The sequence below is a fragment of the Bos indicus x Bos taurus genome, chromosome 5, assembly GCF_003369695.1.
Source record: "Bos indicus x Bos taurus breed Angus x Brahman F1 hybrid chromosome 5, Bos_hybrid_MaternalHap_v2.0, whole genome shotgun sequence".
NCBI lineage: Eukaryota > Metazoa > Chordata > Mammalia > Artiodactyla > Bovidae > Bos > Bos indicus x Bos taurus.
In genome coordinates this window covers 37,784,176-37,800,529 of record NC_040080.1, presented here as the reverse complement: position 1 = coordinate 37,800,529, position 16,354 = coordinate 37,784,176, and the positions used below count along the sequence as shown (strand labels likewise).

The 16,354-nt window shown below is 40.0% G+C and overlaps 1 protein-coding gene and 1 non-coding gene across 2 annotated transcripts in view; one reads left to right on the top strand and one right to left on the bottom strand.

Annotated features, from left to right (window-relative positions):
* SMCO2 (single-pass membrane protein with coiled-coil domains 2) overlaps positions 1-13,611 on the bottom strand; it is a 34,260-nt gene extending 20,649 nt beyond the window's left edge. Inside the window, exons 1-4 of the mRNA XM_027543430.1 lie at positions 13,469-13,611; positions 10,843-10,957; positions 3,817-3,947; positions 2,946-3,095 (exon numbers count right to left, since the gene is read on the bottom strand). Coding sequence (XP_027399231.1) covers positions 2,946-3,095; positions 3,817-3,947; positions 10,843-10,957; positions 13,469-13,611 — 539 coding nt within the window. The remainder of the gene's footprint in view (positions 1-2,945; positions 3,096-3,816; positions 3,948-10,842; positions 10,958-13,468) is intronic.
* On the top strand, positions 8,652-8,755 carry LOC113893906. The gene has a single exon (XR_003511417.1). It is a non-coding gene; the product is annotated as a U6 spliceosomal RNA (small nuclear RNA).
* Positions 13,612-16,354: the final 2,743 nt, after the last annotated feature.

The following is a 16,354-nucleotide window of genomic DNA, read 5'->3' as shown; positions in this document are numbered from 1 at the left end:
CTTAAATGCAGAGTACATCATGCAAAATGCCAGGCTGGATGAAGCACAAACTGGAATCAAGATTGCCAGGAGAAATATCAGTAACCTCAGATATGCAGTTGATACCACCCTTATGGCAGAAAGTGAAGAGGAACTAAAGAGCTTCTTGATGAAAGTGAAAGAGGAGAGTGAAAAAAATGGCTTAAAACTCAACATTCAGAAAACGAAGATCATGGCATCTGGTCCCATCATCTCCTGGCAAATACATGAGGAAACAATGGAAACAGTGACAGACTTTATTTTCTTGGACTCAAAATCACTGCAGGTGGTGACTGTAGGCATGACATTAAAAGACGCTTGCTCCTTGGAAGAAAATGTATGACCAAATTAGACAGCATATTAAAAAGCACAGACATTACTTTGCTGACAAAGGTCTGTCTAGTCAAAGCTATGGTTTTTCCTGTAGTCATGTATGGATGTGAGAGTTGGACTCTAAAGAAAGCTGAGCCCCGAAGAATTGATGCTTTTGAACTGTGGTGTTGGAGAAGACTCTTGAGAGTCCCTTGAACTGCAAGGAGATGCAACCAGTCCATCCTAAAGGAGATCAGTCCTGGGTGTTCATTGGAAGGACTGATGCTGAAGCTGAATGTCCAATACTTTGGCCACCTGATGGGAAGAACTGACTCCTGGTAAAGACCCCGATGCTGAGGAAGATTGAAGGCAGGAGGAGAAGGGGACAACAGAGGATAAGATTGTTGGATGGCATCAATGACTCGATGGACATGAGTTTGAGCAAGCTGTGGGAGTTGGTAATGGACAGGGAAGCCTGGTGTGCTGCAGTCCATGTGGTCATAAGGAGTCGGACACGACTGAGTGACTGAAGTGAACTGAACTGAAACTAACACAATGTTGTTAATCAACTCTACTCCAACATAAAATAAAATTTTAGTTTAAAAAAGAAAAGGAATAAAGTCTAATAAAAAGTAGTATTTGACTTAGAAAAAAATTAGAACAAAACTGAATACACTCATTACCTAATTTAAAGACTTAATATAAAGCTACAGTAATCATGGTAGTGTGGTATTGTTGCTGTTTTAGTTGCTAAGTCACGTCCAACTCTTTTGAGATCCCATAAACTGTAGCCCACTAGAGGACAGGCTCCTCTGTCCCTGGGATTACCCAGGCAATCTTCTGGAGTGGGTTGCCAGTTCCATCTAAAGGGGATCTCCCTACCCAGAGATTGAAACCACATCTCCTGCATTGGCAGGCAGATTCTTCACTACGGAGCCACCACGGTAGACCCAAGTGAATGTTTACAGTGTCTTTATTAATGATTGCTAAAAAAAAAATCTAAATATGTCTCAGTTAGTGAAAGAATCAATTGTAGCATATTTATATAAGGGAATACTGTTCAGCAACAAAAAGGAACAAATTATTGATGTGTACAACATGGATGAATCTCAAATTATATTCTTTATGCTAAGGAAAGATGGTTGACTCAAAAGGCTGCATGCTATGTAATTCCACTTCTGTGACATTCTAGAATAGGCAGAGCTGTACAGACAGAGCGTAGATGAGTGGTCACTAGCAGCCTGGGGAGAGGTGTTAACTATAAAAGAGTATGAGGGATGTGGGGAGTGATCAAAGTGTTCTTTATCTTCACTGTGCTGGATAAACAATAGTATGCATTTTTCAAAACTTGCAGAACTGTACAATAAAAGATACAATTTTACATTATGTAAATTATAACTTAGTTTTAAAAATGGAAAAAAAAAGTTTTTGGCCATACCACACAGTTTGTGAGATCTTCATTTTCTGACTAGGGATTGAACCCATGCCCTCTGCAGTGAAAGCGTGGAGTCCTAGCCACTGAAGCAGCAGGGAATTCCCATGGAAAGAAACTTTAATGTGCTGAGTTTGAATTAATAAAAACACAGAATCTTTTAAAATCCAAATATTATTCATGCTCTGGAAGAAAAAGGGGGGTACCTTGAATAGGATAGTCAGAAAACTGATACAGAGATGTTTAGCTAAAGGTATGGTGATGTTTAACTGAATATAAAGATGTTTAACTGAAAGGCAAAGAAACATGTAGAAGAGTAGCCCTGCAGTAAGAAAGAGTTTGGAATGTGGTAGGAAGATTCAGAAGGCCAGAGGGATTTATTTTTTAAAATAGCTTCCATTTATTAATTGCTATTGTATGTTAGGCACTGTATTAAATGGCTTAAAGAAACAGTTTATTAACCTGTCCAAGAAAGGTCAATATCAAGATTCAAACCTGGGTTCCTCTGACTCCAAAGCCCAGTCTCTATGCCAGTGACTGCATAAATAACAACTTTGTCATTTCTGTTTCATCTTGAAACTTTTAACCTGAATTCAGATATGCATTTTCAAGCACACTTTAACAGTTTTTTCATGTCATACTGGTTGGATTCCTTTGGACAATACTGGATAAAACTCAAGGATCACTGGAAACCTCAGTATGTCCTTTTGATAACTGTTAATGTGGCTTCAAGGAGAGAATCTCTGAGGGCAGTCTTTCACTTGAGAGAAGAGAGAGCAAAGATGCAGATAACTTTGATGTAGGCTTCAAGATTCTGTGGCATGACTTTTAATTCTAAGGCTTTATGCTTCCCAGGTCTTCCCAGATGGCACTAGTGGTAAAGAATACACCTGTCAATGCAGGAGACATAAGAGATGCAGGTTCAGGCCCTGGGTTGGGAAGATGCCCTGGAGAAGGAAATGGCAACCCACTCCAGGATTCTTGCCTGGAGAATCCCATGGACAGAGGAGCCTGGTGAGCTACAGTCCATAGGGTTGCAAAGAGTCAGACACGACTGAAGTGACTTAGCACATATACTTCTTATCCTAAAGATTTTACCCACCTTAAACCTGTAGTTTCATAAATTTCTGAAGATATGAAACTTTTCATTATTTTCTGACCCACCCCAACACCCTACAATTACCTCTTCACTGTGTTTTCTGTTAGGCTTATTTTTTGTATAATATTTTTAATTTTCTCCATCCAGCCTATGTGATCAGCTCCAAGTTCTTTCACTTGTAGACCCATCCGTGTATTCCAGTGGTTAAGCTGAAAGAACATGTTCTCCTGACTCCTACAGAGATATGATTATGATCAGTTTTAAGGTAGAAAATGGGAGACATCTCACAAAGCCTGAAACCCCCTTTCTATGGGTGGCAAATAGGTCTGCTTATTCATTTTCTGTCACCAAAATAGGCCAAATAGGCACTTAGGCTTTAAGAAAGGAGTTTGGACATTTATTTAATATCCATTTTAACAGACTTTTTTAAGGCTGGAGAAAATAAAGTATGTTTTATATTCAGTAAACAATGTAGATATATTTTTAATTTTCCTGCATGGAATGAATATTAAGTGTTGATTTCAGGAAGGTGGTTGCATCTTGTTGAAGGAGAAGTTATGTTAGGTGTTGATTTCAGGATGGTGGTTACATCTGGGTGAAGGAGAAGAAGTTATATTAATACATAGGGAAAGGGTGCATAAGGATTCAACCATACATTTTTTATTATAATTACAATATTTTTCATCTCTAGAAAATTAACTAAGAGTGATGAGATGTGTAATAAGTCCAGGGTCCAAAGAAAAGCATGGAAAGAGAACCCCATGGTCTCCCTATGTCCCGCTTCATCTTTCTTGCTGGAATAGGTAGGTAGTTACTTGTGCATGTGATTGCTTTGTGGTTCAAGACATGTACTGACTTAAAATCTTCTAAGCTTTCCATAAGCTCTCTGCTAAGTTTCATTCTCCCCTCCACAAAACACTACTCAGTGTTCCCTCTTGCATTCGCCAAGGCTTACTGTTCAAGGATGTTCTCCTCTGAAAACTGCAAAGATGTGGATGCTTGGGGATCTTCATGTTGAATGTGATCTCTTTCTTGCTCATCCTGTTCATTCTGCAGGTCCTGGCCATGCCCAGCCTTCAGCTCCAACTTATCCTGATAAAGATCATGAAGGACCAAAGCAGAACAGAAGGGTTATCACAAGAGGTGGTGGCCCTTCTATGGTACCCATGCCCTCATTACCCTTTCCGAGGCTGGAGTCCTCGGATGCGTTTGTGAGGTAGGCTGACATGCCCTCTGCTCTGTGACAGAGGAAGGCTGGGGCAGGAACGTGGAGAGTACGAAGAACAGATCAACCTCTTGTTGATATACCTGTACAGATCATTGGCCAAGTCAGTAGGAACAGCATTCACCTACCTCTACAAATTGCTTTTCAGCACATCATCCTTTAAATGACAGCCCTGACATGGATAAATGTAGGTACTGAAACTCCCTAGGCCATTCATTCATATTTAGTGATTTGGCCAAGGTCACATGATGCAGTGAGTTAAGTGATGACCCCCCGAAAGATATGTCCATGTCCTAATACTAGGCCCCCTGAGAATGTGACCTTGTTTGGAAAAAAGGGTCTTTGCAGATGTAATGAATTTAATAATGATCTTGAGATGAGATTACCTTGGATGACCTGGGTGGATCCTAAATCCTATGATGAGTATCCTAATTAGAAACAGAAGAGGAGAAGACATAGACAGAGAAACTCATGTGGAGATGGAGGCACATTGTAGTTTTTACAGCCACAAACTAAGGAATGCCCAGAGTCACCAAAATCTGGAAAAGGAATGGAAAAATTCTCCCCAAAAGCCTTCAGAGGAAGTGTGGTCTCGCTGACCCCTTGATCTTGGATTGTTGGCCTCCAAAACTATGACAGAATACATTTTTTTGTGTGTGGCTTTAAACCACAAAGTCTAATTTGTTATAGCTACCACAAGAAATCAACCCATATGGCTGGTAAGTATATGGACTAGAATTTGAACTAGGTTTTCTGATTCCCAAACCATGGCTCTTTTCATTGTACCTAGGACTTGGGTTCAGATTAAGGAATACCTAGTTCCTACCTCTGGTGCTTTCACAACCCAGTGGCGCCTCACCAGAGATGAAGGATTATTACATTTACAGATGAAGAAACCAAGGCTAGATTTTCGAAGTATGATGTGACTCCACTATCTCTTAGCTACCGCTTTGTAAATAAAAGGCATCCACAATTTCAATTTCTTTCCACTAAATCTTTGGCCAGGATATTTAAAAGCAGCAGAAACACTGTGATGTAGAGAAAGACAACCACATTGGGAAGCAGAGAACAGGAGTCTAAGGCTTGTTCTACTGCTGTGAGTGTTGAACAAGTCACTTAACCACCATAAAGCTCAGCTTCCTAGGCTAGCAAGAAAATTGAGCCAGACCATCTCTAGAGTTCTATGTCCAATAATCTCTGATGACATTTCATATCTTCATCAGTCATTTTACTGTAGTGGTTAATATATCACAAAAGAGTCAAAAGGCAAGAAATAGAAATAAAAAGAGTTTTTTAAAAAAAATATACAGGACTAGGACTTCCCTGATGGTCCTGTGGTTAGGACTTTCCTTTCTAATGCAGAGAGTATGAGTTCAATCCCTGGTCAGGGAGTTAGGATCCCACAGGCCTCATGGCCAAAAAAAACCCAAAGCATAAAACAGGGGCAATATTGTAACACATTCAATAAGGACTTTAAAAATAAGTAAATAAAATCTATAGGACTAAATAAAACCTACAGGACTAAACACATAAAGAAATGTGTGTGTGTTTAAAATAACAGACTAAATGTTGCATAAAATACACAGCCTAAGGGTTTCCCTCATAGCTCAGTTGGTAAAGAATCTGCCTGCAATCCAGGAAACCCAGGTTTGATCCCTGGGTTGTGAAGATCCCCTGGAGAAGGAAACGGCAATCCACTCCAGTATTCTTGCTTGGAAAATCCCATGGAGAGAGGAACCTGGTTGGCTACAATTCATGGGGTCACAGGAGTCAGACACGACTTAGCGACCAAACCAAGGGCATTGAAAGTGAAAGTTGCTCAGTCGTGTTTGACTCTTTGTGACCCTGAAGACTACACGGTCCATTGAATTCTCCAGGCCAGAATACTGGAGTGGGTAGCCTTTCCCTTCTCCAGGGGATCTTCCCAATACAGGGATCAAACCCAGGTCTCCCGCTTTGCAGGCAGATTCTTTACCATCTGAGCCACAAGGGAAGCTAAAGACATTACTTTCCATTATGTGCAGCTTTTGGAAGAGCTCATATTCCTCGGAAAGTGAAAAATGGAACTCATCATATTTCCCCTCAACTAGTCTAGTTCCCCACTGTTGTATATGGCCCCCCATTCATCCAAATGTCTCTGTCTGAAGACTGGAAGAAGTCCTTGAATTGTCATGGGAGACATTCTTTTCCCTCCTCATTACGCATTTCATATCCGTTTAGTATAGTATCCACTAATACTGCTTATCTTTTCAGTCAGTGTCCTTGCATCTCTGCTCATGGCATCCCAGTCGGGGCCCTATCTCAAGTCCTCATCAGTTCCTGCCTCCTATTGGTGTCCTGGCTTCCTGCCTGCATCCTGCTCTATCCTGGCCTCAGCATCCTGCCTGCCTGCTTGCCGGTCATGCCTTTTCCTGCACCCTTCCTCTCTCACAACACTGTTTCTCTTTGACTCCTTTATCTTTGCATGTGCTATGCCTTCTTTCTGAAATGCTTTTCTTCTATCTAGACCATCTTTCAAAACTCAGTTGTCATATCCCCAGTCTTAAGCTCTCCCTCCTGTATACTTCATTAGCACATCTGCTCCTTCTCGGGTGGATTTTTTGTACACACCCTTGTTCTTGCCTGAGTCCCTCCTAGTGTGTGAGCTCACTGAAGGGAAAGAATTATATATATAATATCCTAGCACATTTGTTGTTGTTCAGTCACTCAGTCCTGTCCAACTCTTTGCGAGCCCATGGACTGCAGCATGCCAGGCTTCTCTGTCCTTCACCATCTTCTGGAGCTTGCTCAAACTCATGTCCATTGAATCGATGATGCCATCCAACCATCTCATCCTCTGTTGTCCCTGTCTCCTAACACATAGTGGATGCTAAGTGGTTATAGAAATACATTCTGTTTGTGAGAGATGCAAACAAAAGCAGGAAATAGGAAAGTCTGTTCACTGACCTGGCATCCGAAATCGGCACTATATATAGCATGCCAGGGACTGAAAATGGGAAGCCAGTGCAAAATCCTCATTTCCAAGTGTTTTAGGGGGCTTTGATGGTTAGACATGGCAGCTTTGGCAGTCTAGCTAAAAAGCCTATTTTGTTAATTAAAAAAACAGTTGACCTTATTTTGCTCCTCTTAACTCTGTCCATTTCCTGAAATTGTCCTTTAAATCTTTGTCTTATAAAAGACAAATGTAAGATTATGCAAAGTAGAGACCTTCTGGTTTGCTTTCAGAGAATAAAAGGAAAAGATTTCTTCCTCAAGAAGTCATATGTTTGTCCTTTTTTCAGCACAGAGCTAAATTTATTAATAATTATTTGTTAATTATGTGACTGCATGTGATTTATTTTTCTGTAATTAAAGGATTTTCCATGTAAATAAATGAACATAAAGAAATACAATCATAAATTAAAAAAAATATTTTCTTAAACCTTTATGCCCTGACTTGAAGTTTGTAAGAAATAGTCTATAATAATGAAGGCATTATACCCTTCATATAGCCTGCACGTGTAGACTATGTGATAAATCTTATGGAGTGAATAATTTTATTATCTAACTAGACTTATTCTATCCCAGGCCAACAAGTGATAGCATCATTGTTCACTGACTAATAGTAGGAACATTTTCCTGGAGTCCACTGACAAGGACCCCACAAAGAAGCAGATAACAGTATTTATAGAGTTTTACCTTCAATTTATGTGTTCACTAAGTTCATGGCTCCCACATCTCATTTTCCCTTTTCTTTCCCCTCTTTAAGACTCCTCTTCTAATTTAGAAGAGGAGTTTTTTGTTTGGTTTGGTTTTTTTTTTTTGTAATGGGTATCTGTCTCTTTCCACTTTTTGACTGTCTCATTATTATCTATACTCCACACATCTAACTCTGTCCCTTCACACCTTCTATCCCCTTCTTTTTCTTTTTTCTGTATATTTATTTTTATGTATTTATTTTGCTGTACCAGGTCTAGTTACAGCACTCAGGATCTTCTGTCCTGTGACATCTTTCAGTTGCAGCATGCGGACTCTTAGTTGTAGCATGTGGGATCTAGTTCCCCGACAAGGGATCAAACCCGATTGTCCTGCATGGGGAGCTCAGAGTCTTAGCCACTGGACCGCCAGGGAAGTCCCACTTCTATTTCTTTTGTTTCTTTTTCTTTTTTCCCTTACTGCAGAGTCCTTGAAAGTAAAGTCCAGCTTAGGATATTCTTTGAGGACTCTTCCTTCTACGGATTGTAGAGTTGGCTGGCTATCCCCAAGCCCAGAAAGTATTCAAAAGAGAAGTAGACAAAAAGATGAATCCTGGACTTCCTTTGAGGGTTGAATAAGCCTCAGAATAGGAAATACCCACTCCACAGATTGGAAAGCACCTTCCTCTATAGCCAGTAACCTGGGGAATCTATGGGGGAGATTCGCATATCAATAATAAAAGGAATCTTAGCCATGCATTTGCTTTGAACTAAATGAAAGCATAAACTCTTTCCATGACAAACTCCAGCATCAAGTTTCTCCATTCATGTCAGCTAGATGACTGAATTTCAAAGACTGAGAGAGGTTCAGACTGAATTAAGAGTAAATTAGTGCTCATTTCAATAGCATATATACTAATATTTGAATGATACAGAGATTAACATGGCCCCTGAACAAGGATGACATGCAAATTCATGAAGTGTTCCATATTTTTTGAGAAAGTTAAAAAAAAACTCATTTAAAATTGCTTCAAAAGGAATAAAACACCTAGGAATAAATAACCAAAGAGATTAAAGACCTATACTCTGAAAAGTATAAAAAATTAATGAAGGAAATTGAAGATGATACAAGAAATGGAATGATATTCTATACTCTTGGATTGGAAGAATTAATATTATTAAAATGATCATACTACCCAAAACAGTCTACAGATTTAATGCAATCTCTATTAAAAATACCCAGGACATTTTTCATAGAACTAAAACAAATAATAATAAAATTTATATGGAACCACAAAAAGACCCTAAATTACCAGAACAATCCTGAGAAAAAAGAAAAAATCTGAAAGTATCACCCTTCCAGACTTTAGACTATACAACAAGACTATAATAATTGCAACAGCATGGTACTAGCACATAGATCAATGGAAGAGAATAGAGAGCCCAGAAATAAACCCATACATCTATGGTTAATTAGTCTTTAACAAAGAAGACAGGAATATACAATGGAGAAAAGACAGTCCCTTCAATAAGTGGTGCTGGAAAATCTGGACAATCACATGTAAAACAATGAGATTAGAACATTTCCTTACACTGTAACAAAAATAAACTCAAAATGGTAAATTGTTAGAAGAGAACATAGGCAGAACACACTTTGACATAAATTGCAGCAATATTTTTTGTGATCTCCCTAAGGCAAAAAATAAAATAAAAGCAAAAATAAACAAATGGGACATAAACAGAAAAGTGGTATCACCTCACACCAATCAGAATGGCCATCATCAAAAAGTCTGCAAGTAACAAACACTGGAGAGGGTGTGGAGAGAACGGAGCCCTCCTTACAGTGTTGGTGGCACTGTGAATTGTTTGAGACCCCATGGACCATAGCCTCCCAGGCTCCTCTATCCATGGAATTCTCCAGGTAAGAATACTGGAGTGGGTTGTCATGCCCTTTTCCAGGGGATCTTCCTGACCCAGGGATCAAACCCAGGTCTCCTGAAATGCAGGCAGATTCTTTATTGTTTGAGCTACCCAGAAAGTCCATGGATATTCCTGAAAAAACTAAAAATGAAGTTACCATATGAGCCTGCAATCCCACTTCTGGGCACATATCTGGAGATATCTAATCCTTTACAATGACCTAAATCAAATCCCTTGCGATTATACTGTGGAAGCGACAAATACATTCAAGGGATTCGATCTGATAGACAGAGTGCCTGAAGAACTATTGACAGAGGTTCGTGACATTGTACAGGAAGTGGTGATCAAAACCATCCCCCAGAAAAAGAAATGCTAAAAGGCAAAATGGTTGTCTGAGGAGGTCTTACAAATAGCTGAGAAAAGAAGAGAAATGAAAGGCAAAGGAGAAAAGGAAAGACATATCCATCTGAATGCAGAGTTTCAAAGAATATCTGGAGAAAATCATAAGTCAAAAGGATACATGCACCTATGGTAGCACTATTTCCAATAGCCAAGATATGGAAGCAGCCTAGATGTCCAGTGACAGATGAATTTAGATAAAGGAATAGATAATACAATATTACTCATCCACAAAGAAGAATGAAATAATCCCATTTGTAGCAATATGGATGAACCTAGAGATTATCATTCTAAGTGAAGTAAGCCGGGCAGAGAAAGACAAATATCAGATGATATCACTTATACGTGGAATCTAATACATATATTTATTTTCTTGGGTTCCAAAATCACTGTGAATGGTGACCGCAGCCATGAAATTAGAAGATGAGTAATGGATCTCTGTAATGCATCCTATTGGGAGACAATTTACAATTCAAGAACAAACCTACATAGAGTAATTTTCTCTGAGGTGAAACATGTCACAGTTATTTTGTAAATTACAAGAACAAAAATAATGTAATGCACAATTCTCTGTATGGGAACACTAGTAAGTCCGTTGTGTAATAACAGCTGCCTTCAGAAGAAAGAGTACCTCCCTCTTTTTCAAGCTCTGAACATCTTGTACCTGTTAGGAGGAAACCTTAAGATATACCCTTACCATTTTAGGATATGAAATGTGAAGTTTCTCTCTTCACCCACTGTGATGTTTAAGTCTGTCTCTTACCCATTTTTTAGTCTCCAAATCTTGAAGGAAGTCAGTTTGACGGTTTTCAGAGAAAATGTCTTCATCGTCTGTTCTGTCCAAGTTGTGGTCCATTTTGGTAAATTCCCTTAGCAAACTGTAAGTCACACGATGGAGAGGTTATTATTATGTCTTCAGTCTACAGTTTAGGGCTGCCCCAAACATTTCTAAAGGAAGAACACCTGGATCTTTCTGGCCCCCAAAAGCGCCTGCTACTCTTGTACTGATTTTATTGTGTGTGAGTAATGTCTAGTGCAGTGTATTACTTGAGATAGAAATAGAGAGGCTGGATAAATATTTGTTGATTGACTTAATAAATGATTTAACAGTGAGATTCTGAATTCTAAAGCCACTGCACGAATATACTGTGTGTGTGCAGATGTATGTGTAAAATAAACAAATAATAAATGTTCTTCTTTTAAAAGTAGAATTAAAAAGTATCATATGGTAAAACCCTGGTAGTTCAGCAATTAGGAATCCATGATTTCACTGCTGAAGGCCTGGGATTGACCCCTGCTTGGGGAGCTAAGACCCTATAGGCCATGCAGCATGGCACCCCTCCCCCAAAGAAGAGTGTCTTATGGTTCATAGGAAAGGAGTAAGTCTGTGCTACCATCATGATCTCTAGATTCTGAGATGTCCTCCTCCCAACATTCACTAGTTTATTTATTCTTCCACAGAGATTCTATGCATAAATAAGCAGCTATGTTTATGTAAATATATATATATGCTTTTAAAAATACAAATTAGAGGATATTACATACACTTACTGTACTTTATACGGCTTCTGTAGAAGTTCAGGCAGTAAAGCACCCACATGCAATGCAGGAGACCAGGGTTCAATCCCTGGGTCAGAAAAATCCCCTGGAGAAGGAGATGACCACCCACTCCAGTATTCTTGCCTGGAGAATTCTATGGACAGAGGAGCCTGGAGGGCTACAGTCCACAGAGTGGCAAAGAGTTGGACATGACTGAGTGACTAATACACATATGCTGTACTTTATGTTTCTTTCTTAATGACTTCTTTTGGAGTCCATTTCATATTAGTACTTATAGAGCTGCCTCATTTTAAACATTGTTATATGGTATTCCCTCCTGAGGCTATATCATAATTTGCTAATCAGTTCTCTATTTATATGCATTGTTTCTAATCAATTACCACTACAAACAATGCTGCAATGAATGTCCCTACACGTCTATGTGTATATGTGCAAGAATATCTATTGAATAAGCTCTACAATAGAATTGCTGGGTCAATAGACACATATACTTTAAAAATGTGTGTGTGTGTGTGTGTGCGCATCAGTAGCTCAGCCATGTCTGACTCTTTGCTACCTCATGGACTGTAGTCTGCCAGGCTCCTCTGTCCAGGGAATTTTCCAGGCAAGAATACTGGAGTGGGTTGCCATTTCCTCCTCTAGGGGATTTTCCCAACCCAGGGATCAAACACGAATCTCTGGCGCCTCCTGCATTGGCAGATAGATTCTTTACTACTATGCTACCTGGGAAGCCCAAAATTTTGATAGAGTTTACCAAATTATGTTTTAAAGAGGCTAAATCCATTTAAAATTCCAGAAAAAAAATGATGAAAGTTCCTGTTTTCCCATTATTTTCTAAAATCATGTATTAGAAACGTTTTTGATCTTTGTCAATCTGGTAAATTTAAACTGGTTTATCACTGTAGTTTTAATCTCTTTTTATGAGAGTTTGAACATCTTTACCTGTGTGTATAAAACTCATTTGTGTTTCCTTTGTTGTGGTAATTGTGTTGATACTCCCTTGCCTATTATCTATTGGACTATTGTTATTTTGCTGGACTGCATATATGTGTGTAGATGTATACACACACATACTCACATATACTTTTGAATGAATCACAATATACAAGTGATAAAGGCCTATGGCAGTAGTTTCTTATATATGGGTCTTGAACCTTGAGGTGGGGGCCTTCTCTACCTATCCTTCAGAGAAAGTGGTCCTGGAATCAATATACATTTCTATAGATTTAAAAAATACTGCTGACATATAAACATAATATAACATAAACATATACTGTTTCCAAATGTATATGCTACTGTTATTAATAAGTTATAAATGAATTTTAAAATATCTTTGATGTAGTAGCTTTTTTGACACATGAGAGGTTCTGAGAAATCTTTTCCTTTAAAAAATTGCTTTTGATTTAAAAAGGTTGTAAACCATTTTTATAGTATACAATTTTATCATATATTGACAAATGCATGTATGTATTTATATGAATATTAGTACTTCCTCTACTCTAGAAACCATTTTAAATGGTTGATATCTTTAGCAGGTTAAGGTAATAAAAGTACAATACATGAATATTTTTCCACAAACTGAGACTAGAATCTTGACCATTCCTATTGACAGATATCTGCCTAGTTTCTGACCGTAGTTCCCTTTACTGTCTCATTGGAACTACCACACTACATGTTCATTAGGTCAAAACTAGAAGAATTGTAGAGAAGGATGTCAACCCAAACCCTGAATTTGGAAATCTCATCCTTTGGTCCTACCAGCCTGAGGAAGTCTCCAGACAAGACCAAGGACCAAGGACCAAAGACCAAGACAAAGGACCCCTGGGAGCTCAGCCCTGACTTGTTTCTGCACTGTGCCTTCAGCTGCATCAATGTTTTGAAGAAAGCCATTGTTTTTCTCTGTCAACTCTTGCTCCTTCCCAACCGGCTTCATCTGCAGAGGCATCTCATCACTTAGCTTTGTGAGAGCCATCTCTTCAGCACTGCAGGGGTGATGGTATATTTCTTTGTACTTGTAAAGCTGATGTTTGTTTTATTCTTTTCTATTGTGGACAAGTAAGTTATTTCTCATTTTCACTACTATGAACAATATAGTGGGCTTCTCTGGTGGCTTAGACAGTAAAGCATCTACCCGCAATGCAGGAGACCCAGGTTCAATCCTGGGTTGGAAAGACCCCCTGGAGAAGGAAATGGCAATCCACTCCAGTATTTCGCCTGGGAAATCCCATGGACAGAGGAGCCTGGCAGGCTCCAGTTCATGGGGTTGCAAAGAGTCGGACACGACTGAGCAACTAACACACAATCAATATAGTAATGAATATCCCTGTTTGGGAATTTTCAGTGCGTCTCTACTACTTACTTAGAATACCAGGAACTCCTGGTAATATGATATACTGATTTTTTTTAAGGATTTAGAAAAATATTCCCAAATTTCTTTCTTAAAGGTTCAACCATTATACAGTATATGTCCGGTAGCTGTGTATGAGAACAAGAAACTTCCTGCCTGCCTGACTGGCAAGTGTTAGCTGGAGAGCAGAGAACTGAATTGTAAAGACTATGTAAGTGGTAAGAAAAATCATAGTGAAAGGAAATAGGAAAGAAGGTAGAAAGGGTGAGACAGATTCTGGAAAGCTCATATGAAAAGCCACAAGAAAGTATTTAAGTGAAATGTAACTGGTAGTAATCAGAGAAGGCAATGGCAACCCACCCCAGTACTCTTGCCTGGAAAATCCCTTGGACCGAGAAGCCTGGTGGGCTGCAGTCCATGGGGTCGCTAGGAGTCAGACACGACTGAGCGACTTCACTTTCACTTTTCACTTTCATGCATTGGAGAAGGAAATGTCAACCCACTCCAGTGTTCTTGCCTGGAGAATCCCAGGGACGGGGGAGCGATGTCGTCTCTGGGGTCGCACAGAGTCGGACATGACTGAAGTGACTTAGCAGCAGCAGTAGCAGCCACTGGTAGTAATGAGCAGAGATCAGAGGGTTGTGTGTTAGCCCTCAGTCGTATCTGGCTCTTTGTGACCCCATGGACTGCAGCCAGCCAGCCTCCTCTGTTCATGGTGATTCTCCAGGCAAGAATTCTGGAGTGGAGTTGGGTTGCCATTCTCTTTTCTTCTGCCATTCTCTTCTTCCCAACCGAGGGATCAAATCTGGGTCTCCTGCATTTCAGGCATATTCTTTACCATCTGAGCCACCAGAACAAGCAGAGATCAGAGGACTGTACCCAGCCCTATACAGCAAGAAATCTTCTCCTCTGGGCACTCAAATGGGTGACTGTAATAAATTGTCACAGAGGGTGGTCTGGACTTCAGGACCTTGAGAGACAGAATTCCTAAGGGACAGACGGGACTGTAGACTGACAAAACAGGAAGTGATTGGCAAGCGTTTTTCTGGAAGAGTGATTTATGGCTATGATTAGGAACAGATGGAGGGAAAAACACTGGGAACCATAGAGATACTGGAATCATCTGGGCAACCAAGGGCTGGCCAATCAGTCTGTGGCAAAACTGAGCTTTATCTTCAAAAAAATTTTTTTTGTTGTACTGAGTCTTCCTTGCTGCGCACAGATTTTCTCTAGTTGCAGGAAACAGGGGCTACTCTTGTTGTGTGGGCTTCTCATTGCAGTGGTTTCTCTCATTGCAGAGCACAGGCTCTAGGCACATAGGCTCCCGTAGTTGTGGTGCATGGGCTTAGTTGCCCCGCACCATGTGGGATCTTCCTGGACCAGGGATCAAGCCCATGCTCCCTGCATTGGCAGACAAATTCTTAACCACCAGACCACCAGGGAAGTCCTGAGCTTCATCTTTGACCTATGTGGGGACCCACAGTGGATGTGGGGCAAAGGTGACTCCTGTGAAGGAGAAGCTACAGGAAGATGCCAGAACCTAGAGTGTGACAAAGAAGAATAAATCTTTCATCTCTTTCAGGAAGGACTCTGTGACCTGCCCCATCTCATATAGCTCCCATCTGGACAGTTTATCTTGTGTCCTGAAGATGGTAAACATTACCAAGGCAACTCCAAACTCTGAAAGATGAATGATCACTGAGTTCTGCTGAGTTTTGTGTCTCCTTCCAGTCCAAAACTAAAATATGCTACAAATAATAAGATTTCCTTATTTTGGTAACTCTTTGGCATCCTAATGGCTTCCATTGGTTGATTTAAAGGAAAATCTCTTCCTCTAAAATCAAGTAGCTTCACAAATTCTGTCCCCAAACATTTTCTCACATTTCAAACAACAACAGTCAGAGTCCTAATGATGGCTTATGTTTGTGCAGCTCCTAATAAATTACGAAGTACCTCTCACACATTTCTTTATCTGTGTGCACACTTAGTCACTTAGTCGTGTTCGACCCCTTGTCATCCCATGGACTGTAGCCCACCAGTCTCCTCTGTTCATGGGACTCTCCAGGCAAAAATTCTGGAGTGGGTAGCCATTCCTTTCTCCAAGGGATCTTTCCGACCCAGGGATTGAACCTGGGTCTCCTGCATTGCGGGCAGATTCTTTACCGTCTGAGCCTACAGGGAAGCCCTCCTTATCCAGTTCCCACAATAGCACAGTAAAAAAGTTTTGTTGTGTTGTTTGGTTGCTAAGTTGTGTTCTACTCTTTTGTGACCCCATGGACTATAGCCCACTGAGCACCTCTGTCTGTGGGATTTCCCAGGCAAGAATATTGGAGTGGGTTGCCATTTCACCCTCCAGGGGATCTTTTGC